General features: G+C 39.2%; 2 protein-coding genes across 2 annotated transcripts; one reads left to right on the forward strand and one right to left on the reverse strand.

Annotated features, from left to right (window-relative positions):
• Window positions 1-1,117: 1,117 nt before the first annotated feature.
• On the forward strand, window positions 1,118-12,803 carry ncl (nucleolin). The gene is made up of 17 exons (XM_067416400.1): window positions 1,118-1,269; window positions 3,008-3,112; window positions 3,186-3,300; window positions 3,381-3,491; window positions 4,520-4,651; window positions 5,936-6,061; window positions 6,231-6,368; window positions 6,455-6,544; window positions 6,720-6,843; window positions 8,186-8,322; window positions 8,507-8,633; window positions 8,720-8,850; window positions 8,942-9,083; window positions 10,444-10,592; window positions 10,690-10,816; window positions 11,045-11,316; window positions 12,183-12,803. The coding sequence occupies exons 1-17, from the start codon at window positions 1,252-1,254 to the stop codon at window positions 12,239-12,241; spliced, it is 2,103 nt and encodes a 700-aa protein (XP_067272501.1). The 5' UTR covers window positions 1,118-1,251; the 3' UTR covers window positions 12,242-12,803.
• A 4,027-nt stretch (window positions 12,804-16,830) lies between these two features.
• Window positions 16,831-20,470, reverse strand: b3gnt7 (UDP-GlcNAc:betaGal beta-1,3-N-acetylglucosaminyltransferase 7). Its single transcript, XM_067414930.1, has 2 exons — window positions 20,275-20,470; window positions 16,831-18,893 (listed from the first exon to the last, which is right to left on the reverse strand). Coding segments are annotated over exons 1-2 (1,230 nt in total). The 5' UTR covers window positions 20,277-20,470; the 3' UTR covers window positions 16,831-17,665.
• Between the last annotated feature and the right edge of the window lie 2,073 nt (window positions 20,471-22,543).

A 22,543-nucleotide genomic window follows, 5' to 3' on the forward strand; every position in this document is an offset into this window, starting at 1 on the left:
TTAACACTGTTTGGCGGCCAGCGTGGTCAAGGTCATGGGTTCGATTGGGAAAGCAAGAACTAAAAAAAGAAAAAACTAAAAAAACGTAAAATGTGTACCTTGAATGCAGTGTAAGTCCCTTTGGATAAAAGCGTGCACAAATGTTAATGGAAAAGGAGCCCCTTAAATGCACTTTTTTTATTTATTTAGATGTTTAAACCTTTGTTTTGGCATGGAAATAATTACCGTTAGATCCAAAAGATAGTTTTAGCAACATCGCGCAGATGCTACAGAACAGAGTTAGCTTACTAGTTGTATAAGATTGTGTGCTACACTAATATATCACTGTACAGGCACTGGCTTGTGCTTTAAATCCTTTATATTATACATTTACTGCTGTAATGTTTAATGAGTTCATATTATTGTGAGGTGAGCTTAAAGGGTCACTGCCATGAAAATCACAGTTTCAGTGTTACGTTAATAAGACAAAGTATAATTACATAGATCTTATTTTTTTTGCTAATAGCTGTTCATATTAAAATATGTATGAACTCAATACATGACCTAGATTATTTATTTAGAAAAAAAATGTCCTTTTACATTTTATTTAATAATATTTATTAATAAAAAAAAAGGTTTTCTGTTCCAATAAAGCTCAGTGTGGTCCTTTAAGCCTCTGAAACTTAAACTGTCTGTGTAAATACTTCATAAACAGACTTTAAATATTAAAGTTGGTTGTCATTTCAAATAATCTTTTATAAAATGATTCTTTAAAATGTTGTTTAAATTAAAACATTTTATATATATATATATATATATATATATATATATATATATATATATATATATATATATATATATATATATATATATATATATATATATATATATATATATATATTCACAGGTTTTACAAATAAAAAGTGGTGCAGCAATGCCATTTGTTTTGTTTAAATTCTATATATCCACGTAATTGTCAACCTTTTTTTGTTTATTCTTTAATTATGCCATGATATGCACGCCCTGATGCCATGGCCCTCGTGACGACAAAAATAAAAGAATCACTGAATCAAAAACGAACTGTTCAAACAAACCGATTCGCGGAAACGAGTCGCTGCTACGGGACACGTGACTGGGCGGAGCCTCGCGGGACGTACTAAAAGCGAACCCGAGCGCTTTTCTGTCCTGTAGAGAGAACCACGTGTGACTGAACGGTTTTAACCTGCGCCATTCTCTCCGTTATCAGCTTTACAGTACAAACAGCCTCCAGTCATGGTGAAGCTTGCCAAGGTAAGAGATCTGCGAACTCATTCTAACGGTATAATGCATCGCGTGCCATCTTAAAATGGGCCAAAATGCGACGTTTGTCCGTTTTTCTTTGTATTGCTTGTTAGCGAGCAGGCCCACATGTGCGACACATGTATCTAACTTCTGCGTGTTTATAGCGTTGCTATGTAAACTCAAAATGTGCAAAGTGTTTTTTAAGGATAAATAGGGACGTCTAAATTGAGCTAATTCATGCGTAACGTGTTTTTGTTGTGTTTTCCGTGTTCCCGGGCTGACCACGCGTCTCCGTTTGTAGGCCTCGGCCCACACGCATTAACAATACTACACACGCTTTAATTCAACGCGTTTAATAGTGTTGAGAATTAAACGAAAAAACAAGCGTTGATTTGTGTCTCGCTTCGAGCGTCGCGGTTTTGCTGTACCGCGTTTATCCGCCATGTGTTGCAAAGCTCGGTGCTAAACGCCTCCATTTTGGTTCTTTGAAGCGAGCGGACATTTAAAACCCTGCTTAAAACCGCGCCGTGTTCTCCATGCGTATTTCACGACCTACTCAAGTATAATAAACGAGCACGACGCGATCATTGCTTAAACTAGCTTATTAATCCAATATCTTTAGATTTACTCTGCTTGGTTGCAAACACGTGGGTTTTCCACGTGTCGAGAAACCCACGTGGGTTTGTTCACGCGCGAATTTCCACGCACGGTGCTCTTGGTTCATGAGTTGTCCTTTCCGTTTATTTTTGTTTTTGAATTTGTCTCTGTATTGAGCAATTGTCATTAAGTTGCATTAAGTTTATAATTGCGCACAAACATTTGTTATAACGTTACCCAAAATCCCCTGCGCGAGAAACACGCCTCATGGCGTGTTAATTATCCACGGGATGTCCACGTGTTTTTATTTTGGCAATCTTTTTCGCTTCGTATACACTTATAGGCTACACCTTCAAATATTTGGTTTGCCAAATACCAGACATGTTTTAACAAATAAAACATTTGTATGTTTTAAGTTGAAATGTAGCAAGTAATGTGTTAAAAGCCATAAAATAAAACATTTTAGTTGGAAAACATGCAAAGTTAAATTGCACTACATTTATAGAGAAATGTTGGTACAGAATTGCAAAAACAATTTAACAGTTTTGGTGACAGGAGGTGCACGATCCTTTTAAATACCCCCAATCCTCTGTGATTTATTCCTGGAATATCCCCATGTTTTTATTTGGGTAATTTTGTTTGTTTTCATTGAATGTCATGTAAATTAAGTTTAATCAGTTTATTAGGCCACACCTCAACATTTGATTGGCCAATTACCATTTGTTTGTGTATTTACATATAATGTATTAAGTTGTTTTTCTCAACTTTATTTTTTGTGTACAATTAGGACGAGAGAATCACTGTTTATAATAAATTAATGGTTTGGTTAAATGTTAGTAATCAAAAGGCTTGTACTTATTTTTATTACTAGTTTAATTTCTCAATAGCTCATTAAATTTGAGTTCTATTTTAGTGCTTTAATTCGATTTATAATCAAATGATTTTATACAAAATCAGGACTGGCTTTATCATTTTTAATAGTTTATGCATTAATGCTTTATTACAAATGTAATCTCAGTGGAATCGAATGATGAGAAATTAACGATTTTAACAATCTTAATGTAATCAAAGATGTATTAAACATCTTGGCAAACCAAATGCTGTTGAAAATGCAAAGATTAGACTGAACTTTTATTTTGGTGGGTTGCAGGCAGCTAAAAAAGAAGCGCCGCTGAAGAAAAAGGCACCTCCACCTCCTAAAGATGTGGAAGAGGAATCCAGCGAAGAGGATAGTGATGATGAGGATGAAGAAGAGGTGAGTTGACTAGATGAATTGTGCTGCAAATAAAGAAGCCGTTCCAGATTTCAACCAAATTTGATTTGTACAGGCTCCGCCAGTCAAAGCTCCAGCGAAGAAGACCGCCACTCCGGCGAAGGCAGTGAAGAACGGGAAAGCTGCTGCCAAACAGGAGAGTGAGGATGATGACGACGATGATGACTCTGGTGAGCACATCTTCTGTGATGGTTTTCTCAGTGCTCAATCCAAAGGTTGAAGTATAACACGTTCCTGTTCTTCCCAATAGAAGAGGAAGCTCCACCTCCTCCAAAGAAGGCCACGCCTGCTAAAGCCGCCACTCCTGCCAAGAAAGCAGCGCCTGCTGAGGAGTCAAGCGACGACGATGATGACGATGATGGTATGAAATCTCAGGCCAAGAATAGTATGTTAAATCTAATCTCTTTCTTGATGACCCGATATCGGCTCTCCAGAGACTCGTTTAATGCATGAACAAGAGTTCACTGAACGGTATTTGTAGCGCAGCTTCCGTCCAGTAGATCGCTTTGTGCTTGTAAATTTGATATCGGGCTTCAAATCTTGTATTTACTACTAGTTATAGCACCAAATAAACCTTACTGAACATCTGAAGGAGTATTGAAAGATGGCACATGTAAAAACTACTTTGTTGCTCAAAGTGCTTGACTGTTTAATAAAATAAAATCTGTTTGGCGGGCTAGTTGAGGGTTTATTTTGAGGAAATTGATAGATTGGGCAAACCGAAACTAATGAGACGTGGCCGATTATTGCAAGAGTGAAATTATTTTTTCAAGTGTATTGTTATAAAAAGCACAAATGCTATTGTCAATTTTTGTATGAAATGTTTATTTCTAAAATGGATCTAAACAATACATTCCAGACTTTAGTTTGAGATCCCAAAAAATTAGCTTTCTGTCAGATTGTTCGACTGCAGTATAAAATGCTTAGATTTGCTAAACCCAGCCTGATCTGCCAGCGATTTTGATTTTTCAACACCGTCTGGAAACCTGTACATTAATTTCTACTTCTGTTACACTTCTGCGGGAACAAATGACAGACTGGCTTGTCCACCTGGCGCGCTATTGGCTGATTTAACACGATTATGACAGATAGAGAAGTGACGGGTCGGTGCCTGTTGAGTGTGCCTCTTGTGCTCTAATTGGCTGAAGGACTGTCCAGTTGCGTAGTCATTTAAACTATGCCCTTTGATCGCGCCTCCTGGGCAGTAGAAAATACACAGCAGACTCCACAGACCAGTGTTCAATCTTAAATTGAGCTTGGTCTGGTGATCGCCAGACAAAACAATTGATGTGTTGCGTTAAAATCGAATCGATCATAACGTGAAATTTTTGTCTGCACAACCCTAATGTAATGTGTATTTAAAAGACCACCTATTCCTGTCTTGTGTAGACGAATCAGAAGAAGAGACTCCACCACCACCACCCAAAAAGGCTGCACCCGCCAAAGCCACACCAGCGAAGAAAGCGACTCCTGCGAAGAAAGCCGCTCCTGCTGAGGAGTCAGACGACGACGATGACGACGGTATGAAAAGCTCTGCATATTGAAGGCATTTATATCAAATGTAAAATCAATTTCTGGTTTTATTGTAGAGGCCATGGAAACACCAAAGATGCATTAAGATCAGATGTTTTATTAGGCCCCGTTTACACTGCGCATGGTTCAAGTGACTCAAGTTTTTTCTCCCTAATGTGGCACGTAACGTGACCGTGTAAGCAGAAAAACACACATCTGATCTAAGTTCTTACATCCTTAGCTCCGTTTCAGGCCTCACTCATGTGCGATACATTTGGATAAGCGGTCAAATCGGATATTTCCCAAAAAATGCGAGTTGTACATAACTGAAAAAGGGACTGAGGCGAATGACGTCTGCACACGAACTGCGATCACATGACACTTATGGCGTGATGAAGACGAGTGTTTTGTTTTAAAGAGTGCAGAAAGCAAAACATTGCTTAATCATTTCATCTGCATCCATTGCATATCCTGCCACTATACGTCCTTTTCCAGGTCAGAGCGTCTGTGGCTGTTTCGCCAGTGTAGTGTAAACGCAAATATCGGCTACAGGTCGCTTTTAAAAGGAATGAAATGGAATTGTGCCTCAAGACCTGTGGTGTAAATGCTTGTACATCCGACTGTTTGGGTCATTCATGGACACAAAACAAATTGTGCAGTTTAACACAGTCCGCTCCATGTTTACCGCACAGTACCATGATTTACCATGCCTATTATGATCTTGCTCACTACAGCGTGAACAAGTCTCATAGTAGCGCAGAGCCAACGCACGGTAGCATATCACTTTAACACATTCAGATGTGTCTTATTGGGGTAAAACAGCGCTGCCTTCCCCACAGTGGTGTCTGTGGCTTCCAGAGCCTCATCAGATTCGTTCACTGGCTTAAGAGGCGAAGTCAAACTCCCATGATTCCTCAAACTCAAGCGATGTCTGTCGTTAAAGGCACTCTGTAACTCGCCACTAGAGGTGACCTTTTCAAAATAAAGCGGCAGGTTTATTAGGGTACTGTCACTTTAAGAGTTTATCCACAGATCCAATACACTGAGCCACATGTTCTCTCAGCTATTTTTATTTCAAAACAAACTGTTTAATTGAATATTCACCGGTGTAAGCTCAAGAAGCCACAAAGTACTCCCTTTGGTACTTGTGCTGTCAGAGCGAGCGCTCGCCTGGTATCAATACTGCAGAAAAGTAAAGGAACCGTTCCAGATGTTTCGCTATCAATGGGTGTCTGACTTTGACAACACTGGTGGCCTTTTTTGTAAATTGTGTAAACTTGTGTTCCTGTTTAGATGAATCTGAAGAGGAAGAAACCCCGCCTCCTAAGAAGGCAGCTAAACCTGCAGCCAAAGCTCCTGCCGCTAAAGCCCCTGCAGCCAAGGAGGAGTCTGAGGATGATGACGACGATGATGATGATGGTGTGTGTGACTGGCTGTTTATTGTTCAAGGAGCTGCACATATGATGTCCCACAAGGGACTTAATGCTGAAATATGTGGATGATACTGTGGAGCTGATCTTTGCTTTTTTTAATACATGTATAGAAGTTAATTTTGCACATCAAATGCACTTGATTGTTTTTTTTATAGATTCAGAAGAGGAGGAAATGGACACAACTCCTGCACCCAAAGCTGCTAAAAAGGCAGGAATGGTGAAGGCCAAGGAGGAATCTGAAGATGATGATGATGAAGACGACGATGACGATGAGGAGGATGATGAGGAAGAAGGTATGACTGTAATGTAGTTTATTAATGGCTTTGTGCTCTGGCAGACCTGGTTCACCCAATGCTCATGTTCTGGTTTGGTTTTCCAGAAGCTCCTGTCACTCCTGGGAAGAGAAAATCAGACACCAAGAAAGATAAAGGAACGCCGCCAGCTAAGAAAGTGAAAAGTGATGGCGAGGGTGAGGCTTGCTTTTGTATTTCAGTTCTTCTGCATTTAACTACATATGATGATCAAAAGGGACTTAATACTGACGTATGTGATGTCACCTTTTTTACTAATTCTGATGCTAGTTTAAGGAGAAAATGGCTTTCCTTATATTGGTATGGTGTATTTACTTTGCTTTAAATTTTCAGGTTTCAGTCTCTACTTGGGCAACTTGAACAGCAATAAAGACTTCGATGAAATTAAAGCCGCAATCTCCAAGTTTTTCTCAAAGGAAGGCCTTGAAATTCAGGATGTGCGACTTGGCGGTACAAAGTAAGAATCGTTTTTGAGCATCTTCTCTCATCAAATGTCCTCCACTGCAAAATATACTTTTCTCACTTATTTTTGTCTTGTTTCTTGGCAAAATATCTAAACTCTTACAATAAGAAACATTTACTAGACAATTGTAAATTATTTTCTTGTTTATTTTGCTTAGAATAAGCCAAATCTGCCAATGGGGTAATCAAAATCTTGTTTTCTGTTTGAATTAAGATTATTTTTCTCATTTTAAAGGGTTAGTTCCAAGCGGCAACCTCCCGCGATCTCTCTTGAAGCCAATACGGAAGTAATGTAAACTGTAATTCCTCAACTGGCCACTAGAGCGGCTCCAGAAGAGCAGAATCTCATTGAGCCCCATGTTAAAATTCTCAACTTTAAAGCAGAAAAAAACATGTTTGCAGCCTGGTACAAATTGTGGTTTTGGCTTATAAGGCTAATTTTGATCTTCATGACAACTCTGATGGGGGTGAATTTTTTTTTATAACTCATTCGTTTCCGTTATATAAAGCCTTAAGGTTATGCATAATTAAGGGCGTGGTTACAAGTGGATAGCCATTTATCCGCCGTCTATAGTCATTGCGTCACCTCAGCTCCGCGCACATCCCGCCTTTTTGCCCATTTTCTGTTATCCGGGAGTGACACGCGTTGACTCTCTCACAAGATGGCAACGCCCAGCTCGCCCATACTTTAAGCTTCAGAACGGCTTATCAGAATCCTATGGGTGACGTCACGGACACTACAGCCATATTTTTTTACAGTCTATGGTTAGTTCACCCAAAAATCAAATGTCATTAACTCCTCACCCTAATGTCGTTCCACACCCGTAAGACCTCACACACAGTTTAAGATATTTTATATTTAGTCCGAGAGCGTATGCAAGTGTATGCACACTATACTGTCCATGTCCAGAAAGGGAATAAAAACATCATCACAGTAGTCCATATGAGACATCAGTGGGTTAATTAGAGTCTCTTGAAGCATCCAAAATACATTTGGGTCCAAAAATAACAAACTACGACTTTATTCAGCATTGTCTTCTCTTCTGGGTTTGTTTCCAATCCTCAAATAAATATTCAAACGGTTATGAATCAGCGACTTGATTCGGATCGTGTGTCAAACTGCTGAAATCACCTGACGTTTGGGTGAATTAGAATTAAGAGTTTTTGCTTAAAGGGTTTTTTTTTTTTAAACAAGACCATTACTTTTGCTTGTCTACTAAATACTTTGTTTTAAGAATTTAGATGTTTGTACTGAAACGAGACAAATGCCTTACACATTGCCAAAAAAAAAAAGCTTCTTGATATTGCGGATACTGACTTGACTCATTGTTTTGCAGGAAATTCGGCTACGTTGACTTTGCATCAGAAGAGGACCTGCAGAAGGGTCTAGAACTTAATGGCAAGAAGCTGATGGGCCTGCCGGTGAAACTCGACAGGGCGAGAAGCAAGGAGAACTCCCAGGAGAACAAAAAAGGTAATGGCAGGATTGGCGTTTGAAGAGGCTGCTTTAGGACATGTCTAGAAATGATGAGTTTAAAATCTTCCTGAACTCCCATGTGGATTCCAAGATGGTCAAGTACTGATCTGGATCCAGCATGGTGTGGGACACCAATGTTAAGCTTGCAGAAGCCAACGGTTTATCGCTTCTCTTCCCTCAGAGAGAGACGCTCGCACTCTGTTCGTAAAGAACCTTCCCTACTCCATAACCCAGGATGATCTGAGGGAAGTGTTTGACCAGGCTGTCGATATTAGAGTACCCATGGGAAACAACGGCTCCAGCAGAGGGTAAGACGACGCTATCACTGTTGCTATTGATCAAAACCAGACACATTGGCACATGTTTGACTAACATCCTCCACGTTGTGGCACAGAATCGCCTACATTGAGTTCAAGACTGAGGAAATCGCAGAGAAGATGCTGGAGGAGGCACAAGGGGCAGATGTTCAGGGCCGGTCAATCATGGTCGACTTCACGGGAGACAAGAGTCGGCAGAGCGGGAGATGTGAGTGTTGCTCTTTAGGTGTCTTTTGTTCCTGCAACTTTAGCCCTCTTGTTTCCCATCATGAATGCTAACCGGCGCTCTTGTTTTCCAGCCCATTCAGCCAGCGGTCCGTCTGCAAGCAAAGTCCTTGTTGTGAATAATCTAGCCTTCAGCGCATCTGAAGATTCGCTCCAGAGTGTGTTTGAGAAGGCCGTGTCCATCAGAATACCTCAGAACAACGGCAGGCCGAAGGGGTACGTCAGTTAATGTCATTTGAGGATGTGTAGGCGTATATTTGTTCACACCAATCGCCAATGTTCAGAAAGAAAATAGGGTCTGATTTTTCCCATGCGTCTTCAGAGAAAAACTTGCTGAATGAAAATGAATCTCACACTGAATATAGCTTATGGATCAGAAATGCCACGGTTAACTTTTCCATTTCTGAGACCTGGATTCTTCCTCTGCAGTTATTTGGTAAATTAGTTACTTTTGTGAGCACCACCAACCTGCTAGATGTGATTTAAGGCCAAATTCTTTTTGTGTGTGTTTGTGAGGGTCTGCGTACAGCGCGTGACACACATTTCACTGCTAGAATAGTGCATGCGTGAAGGATAAGTGCAGTAGTTGCTAAAACTAAGGGTTTGTGTTTTGTTTTTTTTGTTTTTTAAATAATGGGTTTAAAATGTTAACAGTTTTACAAGCACAAGTTATTAAATACCAACACCGGAAGCCAGTTTATATTTATATTTACATTCAGTTTACAAATGGCCGCTCCTTCTCTCTTGCATTAAATATGGTGGATTGGTTGGCCAGTTCTCTTCCTAGTGTGAAGAATATTTATCTGTAAAGAAACCTCTTGATGACTTGGGAGGCTTTTCGTTCAAGCAGAATGACTCAAACTATTTTGAGTCTGTTCAAAGGGTTTATTGCATTGAATTGACTCCAAATATATGCTTTTGTGAACAGGCCATATAGTTAGGCATGTTAAAATGCTCCTATTCTAATTCTCTTAAAGGGTTTGTTCACCCACAAATGAAATTCTATCACTAATTACTCACCCTCATGATGTTCAAAACCTGCAAGACTTTCGTTCATCTTCTGAACACAGATGTTTCTAATGATCTCCACTGACACAACTACCACTTGAGAAATTATAGAGATCATAAAACGGATCCATATGACTGAGCAGTTTACTTCAAATTTTATGAAGTAATGATATCTTTATGATAAACATTGACCATGTTCGGTTGACGTGAGAACCAATGAGGTTCATTCTCATGTTGCGCAGAACTTTTGGTGGGACTTCTGATTCTCATACAAACATCGATCAGCGAACAAAGTATAAATTTAATCTTCATATAAACTGCTCGGTGCTTATGGATGAGTTTTATTTACCTTTTTGAGGTGTTAGTTGTGTTGCAGCAAATCGAGGGACCAAAAGCTCTTCGTTTTGATCAAAAAGCTTGTTTTCCGAAGATGAAAGTCTTGGGGTTTTATAATGAGTGTGTGAATGACTTTCCTTTTTGGGTGAACAATCGCTTTTTAATCTACCTACATTTTTTGGATGTTTTTGCTAGCTTCTTGGACTGGTCTAACTTTTTTCTTTTTTTCTAGGTTTGCGTTTTTGGAGTTTGAGAGTGTGGAGGATGCCAAGGACGCGCTGGAGAACTGTAACAACACAGATATCGAGGGCAGAAGCATCAGATTAGAGTACAGTCAGAACGACAGAGAGCGAGGAGGCGCTGGAGGAAGAGGAAACTCTGGTGTGTAGCTTTGCTTACTCAAGTTTAAGCAGCTTTTCTGTAGTTTTTTTTTTTGGGGTGCAAATGCTAAAAGCTTTTTTCACTCTTCTGCTTTTAGGACCTACAAAAACCCTGTTTGTCAAAGGTTTGTCAGAAGACACCACAGATCACACTCTGAAAGACTCTTTTGAAGGAGCCGTCGCCGCCAGAATCGCCATGGACAGAGAAACCGGCTCGTCAAAAGGGTACGGATGTTTGATTCTCTCGTAAAGTGTTTTGGCTTCTCATGAGCTCCTCTTTGTCAGTCTGTGACGTTGTATGGATTCGCACGAGAAGTAGATTAACATTCACACTCAAACAGCTGGTATGTTAAAACAAAACCATGTTTGATGTGAGGACATTACGCCATGTAGATCAAGAAACGCTGCCGGTTTTCCTCCCGAGTGTTCACTTAATACGGTCTTCTCCCTCAGATTCGGTTTCGTAGACTTCGATAATGAAGACGACTGCAAGGCGGCCAAAGAAGCCATGGATGATGGTGAGATCGACGGAAGCAAAGTCACCCTGGACTACGCCAGGCCCAAGGGCGAGGGCGGCCGAGGGGGCGGTTTCGGCGGCAGAGGGGGCTTTGGAGGACGTGGTGGCGGACGAGGTTTCGGTGGCCGAGGGGGTGGTAGAGGAGGTGGCTTCAGGGGAGGAAGGGGAGGAGGAGGAAGAGGCGGTGGCTTCAGAGGAGGAAGAGGCGGTAGGTTCAACTGTTTGGTTTAGACTTCATGCAAGTGACTTTACAGTCTGTTTGTTGGGTTGGTTCACCCAAAAAATGTTAATTGTCATTAATTCCTTCTGTGGTTGGTCACCCGTCAGACCTTCGTTCATCTTCACACACTTCAGAAACCCGATGGCTCAGAAAGGCCTTCATTGACACCAATGTCATTTCCTCTTAAGACCCATAAAGGCACTAAAGACGTCGTTACAAAGCCCATCTCACTACAGTGGCTCTTCAATCACTTCATTAAGACACAATTTAGTTTTTTTACGCACGAACTCTTGAGTTGTATAAGTGATGGCTGATTTCAAAACAAACCATTATGAATCAGTGAGTCTTCATGATTTGGATCGCCAATCAATGTCACGTGACTAGCAGTTTGCCACTCTATCTGAATCATGATTCGACTCTGCTTCATAACAGTTCGACGCTTTATTTTGAAATTGGCCAATACAAGTCATAATTTCGTTGTTTTTTTTTTACGCCCCAACTCTTGTCTTCATAAATGATTGTAGAGCCGCTGTAGTGAGATGGGCTTTGTATCGACGTCTTTAGTGCCTTTATGGGTCTTGAGAGAGGAAATGACATTGGTGTCAATGAAGGCCTTTCTGAGCCATCGGATTTCAACACTAATATCTTCATCTGTGTGTGAAGATGAACGGAGGACTGACGGCTGTCCAACCACAGGAGGAATTAATGACAGAGTTTACTACCTTTTTTTTTTTTTTTTTTGGGTGAACTCCAATTTCTAATTTGCAGTGTTGGTCTTAACTGTAGTTGTATAGCTGAAATGAGCATAAATTTAAGATGGATATTAAATAAAAACCTTGTCTTTCTCCTTTCAGGTGGACGAGGTGGATTTGGGGACAGGCCACAAGGAAAGAAGATTAAGTTTGATGATTAAGTCTGTAATTGAATGAACTGTTTTCATTGCTTAAATCCACTTTGTCAGAGCATTTCTAGGACATTCCAGAAAGCGTCAGTAACTGTACAGTGACCCCCGACCCCTCGCTCCCTATGAACTGTGTGAGTTCAGAGACGTCCCGACCATCCGCGTAAAAAAAAAGAAATGTGAATGTTGTAATTAATGCTCTGCTGGTTTAGGTACATGTTGTACATGCTACGGTTTGTTTTTGTTTCTTTTGTTGGTGTGTATTTCTCCACTCTTCCTCCATTTCTTTTTTTATTTAATTTTTTTTTTTTAAGTTGGCTTTAGATGCAAGTTTAATGTGCAGTACCTTTTTAATGTGCAAAGCATATTGTAACGTATACATGGAACCTATTTAGTAGTATTTAGGAATATAAATCTATATGAAATATTTGAATGATGAAGACGGGCAAATGCTCTGTGAGGATGTCAAATTTATATGCATTAAATTTGGCTTTTGTGACTAGGTTTTTCTTTTTCCAGTTCAGATTTTTCATAATGTAAAGAACCATTTTGATTAAACATGGTTTTTAAACTACCAGTATCTGGTGTGTCATGACTTTGAAGGAATGTTGAGGTGTGTGTTTGCTTGTTTTACCAGTGTAATTAAATACAATCCTAATCTGCCAATCAGAACTGTAGAGAAGGAAAAAGCAAGAACCAAAAGTAAACCGTATAAGACAACTGGTCTCGCATTTGCGTCTACTCTAGTTGCATTAAATTACAAAAAATATATTTAATGAGTAACTGTTTTTGTTGAATATATTAAATGCATGAAAATGTTAAATAATTGTCATGCCATTAATGCGCTTGTCTCAGGCCAGATTTTTTTGTTTTATAGGTAACCTTTTTAGTTTCAATACATTTTCATCTCTAGTTTAAATATTTAGAGATTTGCAGTTGAAACTTACATTTTAATGCCATTTGGCTACCAGAACAATTTACAAAATGTAACTTGATCTTCATGAATATGAAGAGAAATATTTCTATACTCAAGTAATTGTTTTTTGTCAAATTTGTAAGGGCAATTTCAAAATGTATTGAGGTTTCTCTAAACTGAAACAACAGGGTATACGTTTTGAGAGTACTTGTATGGGTAGAACCTATAACTTGAATGTAATTTCTCTAATTTTATCAGTTATTTGTGAAGGGGGAAAATAAAGCCTTTGTCAGTAGTGAATGACAAACGTGGAACTCAATCAACTCCCTAGTTCAGTTGCCAGGGCACTGATCAGGGATCAGCCCATTGACTTATGTCCTAATCAGTTCCCTGACTAGTGAACTAGGGAGGGGATTGAGACGCACCCTTGGTTGTCATGTTTAAAATCTGTCCAAGGTTGACGAAGGAACACAAGATGGCGCCACTGTTTCTGGAGGGATTTATGGAGAGATCGGCGCTCATTCTGTACTTCGCTATATTTTATGCTTTTAGCGACAAGTTCACACGTTCACCTGAACATACTTAGCTAGTAGATCTATTTACAGTTTTTCTCAATTGCTAAAACACTTTCTGAAACCTTGCTCCACTAGCTGGTGACACGCAGAAAGTCTTCTACACTAAATTAAGTCGTAAGTTATGAAGAATTGTGTTAAAAGCACTGTAATGGTTGTTTTACTCACAATCCCCTGCTGTAATACCAGTAGTTGGCCAGGTGAGGTCGGACTCCTCAAGATAACGACGGTCCCTGTCCCATGACAACGAAGATTTTTTCCACACAAATTCTGTTTATTAACCTAAAAAAATCTGCTCTGACACTGATTTATTTGTCGAATCAGGCCGCATCTGCTAATAAACGATGATCTGGTTTTCAAGCAGTATTGTGCCGTTTTTCTGAATGCCCCTTAAAAACCTGTAGGCCTCTCTAACAATAAAGTGTCAATTGTCTGAATAGGTTTTCGTTGTGTGGGATACATTTGCATTTAGGCCACTTACACAATTAGCTATTTTAGGTTGTGACAAAATAACGTCCCAAGACAAAGAAATTTTGATATTGTAATTACTGTTATTTTATAAATTACTTTTGGTTATAAATTCACCATTTTGGTACATTTTGGCTTTGTGTGTCAACTTTTTTTACTTTAATCTTATGATTTATAATTTCGACTTTGTATGTCATTATTTGACCCAGTAATCCCATATTTATGGTTTAGCATTACACAGTTTGAAATGATTACTCTTGTCATAATTTTGTATTTTTTTTTACTTGTCATGATTCTGACTTTAATCCCATAATTATGATTTAGTATGCCATAATCTCAACCTTTTTGTCATAATTACGATAAGCACGTGTTTTTCTTATGTGGCAGGAATGGGCTTTCTTAGGTATTTCATGGTTTATTGCTTCTTTTTATTATTGTTTTAACTTTGAAGCTCTGTTCAGTCTTTATTAATGTTTCATAACCATACTTTATTAGATAATAACTCATAAAAACAGTGTTCCATAAATCTGAAATACCCAATGGTGATGAATTGACACTTTTGCACAATACTCATATTTGATGTTTAGAAAGTTATTTTTCATCATGTATTATCAAGGCTATCTTCACAATATTAACACAAGTTTGGAAGCACATTTGGTGTCTGAATATCCTTGCCAAACCCATCCACTGATTTAACGAAGATGAACCGTGATTAAACATCACAAAGTTTAAATAGCACAGCTGATTAGATCATAACTGTGAAACCTGCACTGCTTCATTCATCGTGCTATGAGTTCTCAGTCATGTGGTGGCAGCCTTAACCTGATCTCAGTTTACAGAGTCCCATGTATAACACGACGAGTCAAATAAAGGGTTGCTGAACCCTCTGGTGTCAAATGTCAAGATGTCTATCTTTCTCTATCACAGTCTATTCACTGACAGTTAATATTTTTCCCCTGTTGTTTGACATTCCCCTTTGTCCCTTTTCATCTCAGTATTCCAGACGATAACCTACTTTAACACTGTTTACTGTCTTCATTCAATCTTCCTTTTAGGACGATATGCTAAAATATACCAAGCTAGACAATTGTGGTGGGATTTAAATATATTTTTCATTTTATACATGAAATATTATACAGACCTGTATGGTACATATTGTTATATTTCAGATATATATTTGGAAGATTTAAATGTATGCGTTATGTGAAATTTTGAAATTCAGAACATTTCATATTATCACTAATCAGGCATAACATTATGAACTAATATTGTGTTGGTCCCAAAACAGCCCTGACCCATCAAGGCATGGACTCCACTAGACCCCTGAAGGTGTGCTGTGGCATCTGGCACCAAGATGTTAGCAGTAGATCCTTTAAGTCCTGTAAGTTGCGAGATGCTCGATTGGATTGAGATCTGGGGAAATTGGAGGCCAAGTATACAAACTCAAACTCATTGTTGTGCTCCTTAAACCTTTTGCTTTGTGCCAGGAGCATTATCCTGCTGAAAGAGACACAGCCACAAGGGAATACCGTTTCCATCAAAGGGTGCACATGCTCTGCAACAATGCTTATGTAGGTGTACGTGTCAAAGTCACGCACATAGTGCATCCTGGGGCCATGTGTTCCCCAGGTAAGCCACGCACACTAATCCATCCACGTGATGTGAAAGAAAGTGTGATTCCTCAGAGCAGGCCGCCTTCTTCCATTGCTCCGTGGTCCAGTTCTGATGCTCTCGTGCCACTGTTGGTGCTTTCGGCGCGGTCAGCATGGGCACCCTGACTGGTCAGCGGCTTTGCCGCCCCATACACAACAAACTGAGCTGCTCTGTGTATTCTGACAGCTTTCTATCAGAACCAGCATTAACTTCTGGAGCAGTTTGAGCTCCAGTAGCTCGTCTGTTTGATCGGACCCCACGGGCCAGCCTTCGCTCCCCATGTGCATCAATGAGCCTTGGCCGCCCATGACCCTGTGGCCGGTTCTCCACTGGTCCTTCCTTGGAGCACTTTTGATAGAGACTGACCACTGCAGACCGGGAACAGCCCACAAGAGCTGCAGTTTTGGAGATGCTCTGACCCAGTCCTCTAGCCGTCACAATCTGGCCCTTGTCAAACTCGCTCAAATACTTACGCTTGCCCATTTCTCCTGCTTCTAACACATCAACTCTGAGGACAAAATGTTCACTTGCTGCCTAATATATCCCACCCACTAACAGGAGCTGTGATGAAGAGATCATCAGTGTTACTCACTTCACCTGTCAGTGGTCATAATATGATACACGTGTGTGTGTGTGTGTGTGTGTGTGTGTGTGTGTGTGTGTGTGTGTGTGTGTGTGTGTGTGTGTGTGTGTGTGTGTGTGTGTGTGTGTGTGTATTTTTCTATATATACACATTTATGGGAAAAAATTCATTTGACAGCACTATTATATTGACTTATGTTATATTTTCTTATATTTTAAATATATATTTTAATTGGGTTAAAATATATACATTATGGGAATCTTTGAAAACAACTTTGAAAATCAAACCGAACTTGTTGAAATGCAAAACAAATTACACAAATACATAAAGACTAATGCTAAATTTGAACCTTTTTAAGTCTTTACTTCAGGTTCAGACCCTTTAAAGGAGACACACACCGTGTTGTCTTTTGTGAAGAAATGTTTATTTACAAAGAATAATCCATTTTCACCTTAGTTTGTTCTACATGGATTACAAATGCAAGTGTTTCACGTAACCTTCAAGTACAATTAAATATCATTCACCAGACTCCGCCCCCTCTGATCCAAGGAGGTATTTCATAAATTAGGTCAACATGTACCAGACAGTTTGCCGTTTCACAGTTTTAAAGTAAACCCTCTACCAAATGCATCTCAAGTCTATGGGCAAATCAAGCAATGTCAGCGTGTAAAGCAGGCGGCAAGCTTTAAATGACAAAACCTTTGGAAGAGCAACTATCATTAAAATATACGTAAATCACTATATAACGTAATTTCAGAAATGTACAACATTGCAGCGAAAATAACATGAATCCACTCAGAAAACACGTTAAGGTAACATTCATCCACAGAGGGGCAGACTAAAACGAAAATGGTGAGGTAGAGACTAGTTTCCTTCTATTTGGGACAATAATATTTAGCCTTTGTGATTGTTTTATGCCTATACATTAAATGCCAATGGGGTCCAACATATTTTGACCTTCATTGTTGACTTTCAAGTCAAACAGGTTTGCAAGAATATTTGGAATCAATATTTTTTTTTGTAGCCTAAAGTTTCCCAAAAGACTAGCGAAATGAACCCTTTACACATTATTCACATTATCCACATTGCATAATGTGTCATTCGGCACATAAATTAACATTGTCCAGAAATCTCCTCAAAAAAGGAGTACTTTGTCTTTGAGCGTCCTCAAAGTTCCCTTCCTTTATTTAGTTTCCTCCGATTTACGAAATGACTTCTGAGATCGAAACAGTCAGAAAAACAGACTATAAGAATTCAGCTTTCTGCGAACAGATCAAGTCACTGTTGACCAGTTTCCACATGTCCATTAGATCCGGCGGGAGCAGCTTGTGCACCACTATCATGCTCCTAAAGAAGCACGGCTCCCTGTTCAGCCGACTGGTTTTGTTCTTCACCAGGCCAAACGTTTTAAAGGCGTCGTGTTTTATCGGAGTAACTTGAAGCACCTCCAAACACATCCCAAGAAACACGTCGTCGATTGGATAAAGCTCCAGAGTTTCGCAAGCGCCGTAGAGTTTGCGCGCCAAAGGGCCGTCCATCAGGAACCCGCCTCCACCGGCATACGGCGGGTAGAGCGTCTTATTATACAAGGCTTGTGGGATGTAATACTTGTTCTGCTTTTTGCGGATGGGCTTGGCCTTGAAGAGGACGTCGCCAACAAACAGATCCTTCAAGTCTTTGCTGGCCTCCAGATACTCCAAGATGTTGGGAACGCTGACGAATACGTCGTCGTCGCCTTTAAAGATGTAGCGCGTTCCTCCGCAGTAAGTGGAGAACCATTTTAGGAAATGGATCTCCTTGAGGGTAAGATTGAAGAAGCTATCCATAAAGTCCCATTGCAGGACGTCCCCGTAAATGTAATCCTCATACTCCAGAAGCTTCTGGTGGTTCGCCCTTTCCTCGGGGTTGGAAGACGTTCCCAGAAGGAAAAGGGTCTTGATTCGTTTTCCGTCGATCACTTGCTCTTTGCCCCAAGTTTTCCGTATGACCTCCCTCCGGTCGTACTGCGTTATCACTGATTTGATGACCATCAGCAAGTCTACGTCTCCAGCGCACTTCTCCGGATGATTCATGAGGATCGGGAAGTATCGGCAGTGCCTGTAGACCAGAAATTGCTTGAAATTGGCCTCGAGACCCGTGAACCAATCCGACGAAGAGAAGTTGAGGTTGATGCTGCAGTTGGAGGAGGTGACGTCCCAGGTTGTGGGCATTTGCCTTTGTGTTGTTCTTGGATCGTCTGTGCTGGACTCCGGTCTTTGCGCGCTCTTCCAGAAGTTGACCGTAATCGAGCCCTTTTTCTGCAGCTCGCCGTCCCTCATGAGCTCCATCCGCGTCTGCCGCTCGATCCGGTCTGTCTGGAAGTCTTGCAACGAGGTGATGGTTCCTCTGTGAACCACAGTCAGCGTGACTACAGCCAGGAAGAACATCAGGCTGATGCGCTTGTAAACTCGCCATCGTTCTCTGGTCGTCATCCTAAAGGCGAAAACGAGAAAAGCGAGAAATTATAATGAGCTCCATTTAAATGCAGCTTTACATCCAAACAGTGGAAATATTGTTATCTCGTATGTGATCAGTGTTCACCATTCAAACAACACCAACGCTTGGCACGAACAACTGGGCTCTTGTTTCTTTTCCTTGGAATAATTGTCTGTTTTTTCCCCCCCAAAGGGTTTCAGTCTTAAAATATTCAATATTACAGATACAGATGATCTGACCAGTTCAATCTAAATATTTGAATTCAACTATGACTGAAATGTGTAAAAGTGTGTAATGGTTTTTAGATATATATTCTAAAATGTAACGTGTTGTATATATATATATATATATATATATATATATATATATATATATATATATATATATATATATATACACACACATAACATTATATGTTCTTCATATAATATGTAAATCAGTTAATTGAATAATATATTATAGTTGTCACTATTTAGCATGTTAATGTAACATGACAGCTTTTAATTAAGTGTACTTAGGCTACATATGTCATAATATTTTACAGTATTAAATGGATAAATGAGGTGTGGATTTGAATACACACACACACACACAAACACAAACACACTCACACACACCCACACACACCCACACACACACACACACACACATACACACACACACACACACACACACACACACACACACACACACACACACATACATATATATATATATATATATATATATATATATATATATATATATATATATATATATATATATATATATATAATAAAATCTATCCTTCTGTTTTTAATTTTTAGATTAATTTTTCTTTTAGAAATCGATATTCTCTAAGGATAGTCTTTATATTACCTACGCAAATTTCTAAATTGAACAATGAGTGCTCAATATATATATATATATATATATATATATATATATATATATATATATATATATATATATATATATATATATATATATATATTCGTTTTGAGAATCGTTAGAGAATATCGATTTCTAAAGGAAAACTTAATCAAAAAAATTAAATTAAAACAGAAGGTAACACTTTATTTTAGTGTCCTTGTTAAATGTAACATGCGCTTAATATTGTATTAACCCAGTACATAGTTCATTAATATTACTCGGTACTTAAATATATAACTACACTGTGACACGGACAGCTTACGATTCATAAAGTGTTACCAAACAGAATATTAACACTTATAAGGCCTGATTTGTTATAATTATTATATCAACTTTTGATTTAATAATGTATTAGTAAATGATGAAATTAACATTGAACAATAGCAGTTATTAATCTTAGTTAGTGTTAGTTCCAGTTAACTAATGTATTAGCAAAGACACAAACACTTAACGAACAAATACTTACATTTTGAGAGCTTGTGTGTTCTGTTTTATTAATATAAGTTATGTGAAACAGGTCTGCTGCTCCTCGGATGAGTTAAGGGTCTCTTTAGACAATCCGGTGCATAGTTTCAAAAAAGACTGAGAAGAAACGCCACGAAAGACGACACACACACACACACACAAAAAAAAAACCCGAAGCAAAGAGTTCCACACGAAGATGTGAAGGCACGACATCCCCTGAAGCGCTGCCTGCTTCTTTTAAAGCCGGACTCAAATGCAAATGAGGGCACGGATGACTCCGCCCACCACGCCCACGCCACGCCCACGCGCAAACAAAACCAGCAGAACCTTGCCGTGATTTACTGCACGAGGTTAGACTATCGTTGCTTTCACTTCAGGCACAACTGAGCTCAAAATGAAGGTCATTTTTCTTCGGAGTTCTACACCAAGATATGCAAATGTGCACTATTTTAAATCTGACTATATATATATATATATATATATATATATATATATATATATATATATATATATATATATATATATATATATATATAACCTTAAGTTGCATATCCCTGCACATTTTAGAACAAACCACATTTTTTCTTCAAATACTGGTTAAACCATAGACGTGTTTCACGAGTGTTTGATTCAAATTATTTAAAAGTCTTATTTACGCTTCCATTTTAATGGATATAGAATATTATACAAATTTGAAATGCATAGCAAAAGATTTTATTCAAAGAAAACAAACTAGCATTTTTACAATGTGTGCCTCTCGTTTGCCACCCCAATTGAAGAATGACCCCTATCTGTTTAAGCCAAACCTGTGCAAATCTGACCTGAAGTAAAACTATGAACATTTCTCTAATAGCCTGTCCACCACGCTTAGGTCAGGAGTGATGAATTGACGTATGTCAGTAAATTATCAAAAGGTGGTGCGTCAAACACTCCTCCTCCAGCGAAAGCGCTTGATGCGTGTGCAAATATTTAAATAAACAGAAAGAATTAGGATAGACTTACTCTGATGCAAAAACCTGCGTCATGTCGTGGCACACTGGAGTAACTTTGTTGTTTTAGAGTTTCCCTAGAGTAATAAAACAAGATTTGTATGTTTTTTCAAATGCAAAATCTGTTTTACATTTCTTATTTATTTTACCAAATATATTGCACTTTCAATTCACATTTTTGTATCAAATATGTTGAAACAAGGACAGATATTCCACAAAGCATGCTTTTAAGCAAAAAGTGCATCTGTGCGTTTAGCTGTTTGGTCACGGAAATGAAGTCAAAGGACAATAGGAGGAAAGCAGCTGCACATGACACCATGAGTCACTGTCCAGGTGTCCAGTTTTATTACAGCAAGTTGAAACAAGTATCAGCAAAACGCAACAATCATTTGGCAAATTTGTACAAATCTAATGTCATGGTGTTTTTCTCGTTGAAGTGCAGAGGCAAGTTTGAGCTGTGGAGGCCCCGGTGTGGGCGTGAAGGGCCCTCAATGTCAGGACGCTCCATCAGCCGCGTTTATCTGGAGACGGCGGTGTGCTTTACTGATAACAGACGCGTCACGCAGAGCCAACACTTCCTCCTTCTCATGTCCCAACCTGGACTCACTTTCTCCAATCGGCTTGTGTGGTTTGTGAGTGTTTCTTTGGGTGTCTTTGTGTCCCTTAGAGGATGGATATGTTTCTCTTTATTATGTGAAGGTCACATTAACACCTTCAAATCTTTTGCCTTCATAATGTTTTTTTTATGTTTTTTTGCTGTATTTCAAATGCCTTCGTAACACTTTACAATAAGGTTCCATTAGTTAATGTATTAGCTAACATGAACTAACCACGAGGAATACATTTGTTACTGTTTTTGTTAATCTTAGTTAACATTAGTTAATAACAATACAGCTGTTCATGTTTTTTTTTTTCATGTTAGTAAGTTCACAGTGCATTAATGAATGTTAAAGGGGTGATGAATCAACTTTCCCTTGAGCATTTGATATATAAAAGGTTGTGGTAATATAAGAATATCCTGTAAGTTTCAGAGCTGACAACTTCCTTGTTAGTCAAAGAAAAGCTTTTATAGACACCAGACTCAGCAAACGGTCCTGTGCTTCATACTGACGTCAGTGCGTGACGAAACGCCGCCTCTACAGCGCTTCTAATCCGGTAGCCCCGCCCACCGACTCGTTTAATCCAGTAGCCCCGCCCACCAACTAATCTAATCAAGTAGCCCCGCCCACCGACTCATTTAATCCAGTAGCCCCGCCCACCGACCCCATCTAATCCAGTAGC

The sequence above is a fragment of the Pseudorasbora parva genome, chromosome 14 (genome assembly GCF_024679245.1).
Source record: "Pseudorasbora parva isolate DD20220531a chromosome 14, ASM2467924v1, whole genome shotgun sequence".
In the NCBI taxonomy this organism is placed as follows: Eukaryota; Metazoa; Chordata; class Actinopteri; order Cypriniformes; family Gobionidae; genus Pseudorasbora; species Pseudorasbora parva.